The sequence below is a fragment of the Octopus bimaculoides genome, chromosome 2, assembly GCF_001194135.2.
Source record: "Octopus bimaculoides isolate UCB-OBI-ISO-001 chromosome 2, ASM119413v2, whole genome shotgun sequence".
NCBI lineage: Eukaryota > Metazoa > Mollusca > Cephalopoda > Octopoda > Octopodidae > Octopus > Octopus bimaculoides.
This window is the reverse complement of record NC_068982.1, coordinates 162,563,129-162,566,375: the sequence shown is the minus strand read 5'-3', so window position 1 is coordinate 162,566,375 and position 3,247 is coordinate 162,563,129. Positions and strand designations below refer to the sequence as shown.

Sequence of the window (3,247 nt, the reverse complement as noted above, 5' to 3'; positions counted from 1 at the left end):
TATATATATATATATATAGAGAGAGAGAGAGAGAGAGAGAGAGAGAGAGAGAGACAGACAGACAGAGAAACAGACAGACAAAGAAACAGACAGACACACACACACATACACCAACACACACACACACACATATATATAAAGCTGGGATGTTTGAGAAGTTAGTGTACATGCTAACAATAACCTAAATGTAACTCTTCTCCTCCTTTGTAAATGACTGGAGGAGGGGGAAATATAATATTGATGAGACTGAATACATCTGAACAACAGGAAAAGGACAGAAGAATACATGATATATCAGACAGTGATATAAATAGAAGACAGAGAGAGAAAATGTAGATAGAGGAAGTGAGAAAACATGTCATGGAGACAAGATAGCAGAGGATGAAGTGAGATGCTAGATAGAAGATAACAGGGTGACAAGAGGGAAATTGAAGAAAACAAAATTCATTACAATAAAACAAAAACAGATGAAAGCAGAAGACAGAATATTGAAGAAACAGAACAGAAAATGTTGTGAAAGGTGTAAATGTCTTACCTTTACCCTAAATTCCTGACCATTGTATTCTGCTGGGTTGAGGAATATTTCTAAATTCCCAGCTGCATTGATGTACATGAGGAAATAGAGTAGTGAGATTTCTTTGGGCATGTAACCAAACAGGGACTTGACAGCAGCTATAACAAATGGTTTTGCTCCTGGTAGAAAAAAAAGAGAGGAAGAACAGACAAGTATTTATACATTTGTGGAATAATAGAAAGATGAAACACAGGAATAATATAACATGGGTGGGTAGAGAGGATTGAGAAAATAGATTGTTGTTGTTTAATTCCAGGTCAGCTTGAATTGAACTGACTTATAGTTAAAGACATTCCCACCATGGCCATCTCTCCATTTTGAAAGTATGTAGGGTGGTATTGTCCAGTGTGACCTTTTTTGAAAACAGTAGTGTGCAATTTGAGGGTATTTGGCTGCTATTTTTAGCAGGTTGAGTAATTGCAAAAAAGGTTCCACTTGTAGAGTTTTTTATTATGATAGTGGTGATGCTGGTGGTTGTGGGGGCTCTGTGCAAGAAATCGTACAAGTTTAGTCTCATTGTCCTAGCAGCAATTGATCAAGGAATGGCTGAGAGAGAATGAAGGAATACAAGTACAGGTTATATAGATATACACATACTCACACATACAAATACAGTCAGACATTTATATGTATGTATATGCATATATATATACAACTTTCTTTTCACTCCAGCCGGTGTGAAGGCAAGACGAACTACTAGCGTTCTACATCAGATTCGCGTTTGGCCGTACGGCTTTTTTATGTTGTTTTCACTGTCCAATTTTTCCTGTCTTGGTTTACGTTTGCCACCTTGGAATCCTCTGTTTAGTTGGTTGATCCACTACTCAGGAAGAGACTATTCTAGAGTACGTCCTGCCTTATCTTCGAAACGTCGAGTTAGAATAGAGGCAGCTGATGAATAATTCCAAGTGGCTTTCTGTTTTCCTATGTGTTCGTTCCGTTGTCTGTAGTTCATTGTTCTAACGTCCTGTACCCTGATATGCATCTATATACACATGTAGATGAAAGTATATACATATATGTGTGTATACATGCATATATATTTTTTGTATTATTATTATTATATATATATATATACACACACACACACGTATATACACATATACATACATGGACACACACACACATACACACAAAGCCAGCTATAAAAAGTGAAAGACAAGCAACACAGATACATATAGAATAACTAAAACTCTAATACACAAACACTCATACACACACAAATATCCACTCACACACACATGTCTACACATATATGCATACAAGCACACAAACACACACTGACATCTACTTACACACATTAATGTCTATATCTAATTATTTCCTGCTTCTAAGTACGCAAATTTTTCAAGTCATATAAAATAATAATCCTTTCAACTATAGGGCCCAAGGTCTGAAAAATTTTGGGAGATTACATTGACCCAAGTGCTTAATTAGTACTTATTTTATCAGTTCTTAAAAGATATTAAAACAATTTCTGGCTTTATTATAAAACAATTCAAGGATATAACTTCCTGAGGAAGATATGTGTTTCTAACAATAAACAACAATCAGTCACAGGCCATTCAGGTCTGAAGAAACACCATAAAGCTAAGTGCTTTATGGACATGAGACCCAGGGAAACCCCATAGACCAGTCACAACTATCTTTATTTAATTACTCCACTGCTCTATAATTTAGAGTGTGCTTCTCTTTTGGATTTACGATTTACCAGTGATGTGCCGGTGGCACGTAAAAGCACCCACAACACTCTCGAAGTGGTTGGCATTAGGAAAGGCATCCAGCTGTAGAAACTCTGCCAGATCAGATTGGAGCCTGGTGCAGCCATCCGGTTCGCTATCCGGTTTTTAAACACAAAAATGTATAAATACCTCGTAGTCCAATGTGTTCTTCCCATTCTAAGACAATAGGGTATGATTAGAGGGAATTTGGCTGATATGGAGAATCTCCCTCTACAGTTTTTGAGTGAAGCTCTAAGGTGTGTTATATAGTTTTTCAGTAAAACAAATTGTAACAAACCTTTTGTCCATAAATTTGCTTTCATATATTTGTGAAATGTAATGCCATCACTCTCTTGAGCTTCCACTAAATTCTGCAATTCTTCCTCACTTTGGAATTTATTTCTCAGATATCTTAACTGAAACATTTCAATTTAAGAAATACAACATTATTATTCTTCTTCTTATTATTATTAGAATAGTTTTTTCATTGGATGTGTAATGTCAATGTGAATACCCGTCAGAGTGTAAGTATCCTGAGAGAAAAGCTGAACATTAGAAGCATCAGTTGTGGCGTGCAAGAGAGACGATTGCGCTGGTATGGACATGTGGTGAGAATGGATGAGGATAGCTGCGTGAAAAAGTGCCACACCCTAACAGTTGAGGGAACCCGTGGAAGAGGTAGGCCCAGGAAGACCTGGGCTGAGGTGGTGAGGCAAGACCTTCGTACATTGGGCCTCACCGAGGCGATGACTACTGACCGAGACCTTTGGAAATGTGCTGTGCGTGAGAAGACCCGGCAAGCCAAGTAAGATCGTTGCCAGTGCCCCTGGACTGGCTTGTGCGGGTGGCACATAAAAGACACCATTTCGAGCGTGGCCGTTTTTGTGCGGGTGACACGTAAAAGCACCCACTACACTCTCTGAGTGGTTGGCATTAGGAAGGGCATCCAGCT

General features: G+C 38.2%; 1 protein-coding gene across 1 annotated transcript in view; it reads right to left on the bottom strand.

The window, feature by feature from the left end:
• LOC106875270 (probable flavin-containing monoamine oxidase A) overlaps nucleotides 1-3,247 on the bottom strand; it is a 28,742-nt gene that overhangs the window by 9,561 nt on the left and 15,934 nt on the right. Inside the window, exons 4-5 of the mRNA XM_014923357.2 lie at nucleotides 2,594-2,711; nucleotides 536-693 (exon numbers count right to left, since the gene is read on the bottom strand). Coding sequence (XP_014778843.1) covers nucleotides 536-693; nucleotides 2,594-2,711 — 276 coding nt within the window. The remainder of the gene's footprint in view (nucleotides 1-535; nucleotides 694-2,593; nucleotides 2,712-3,247) is intronic.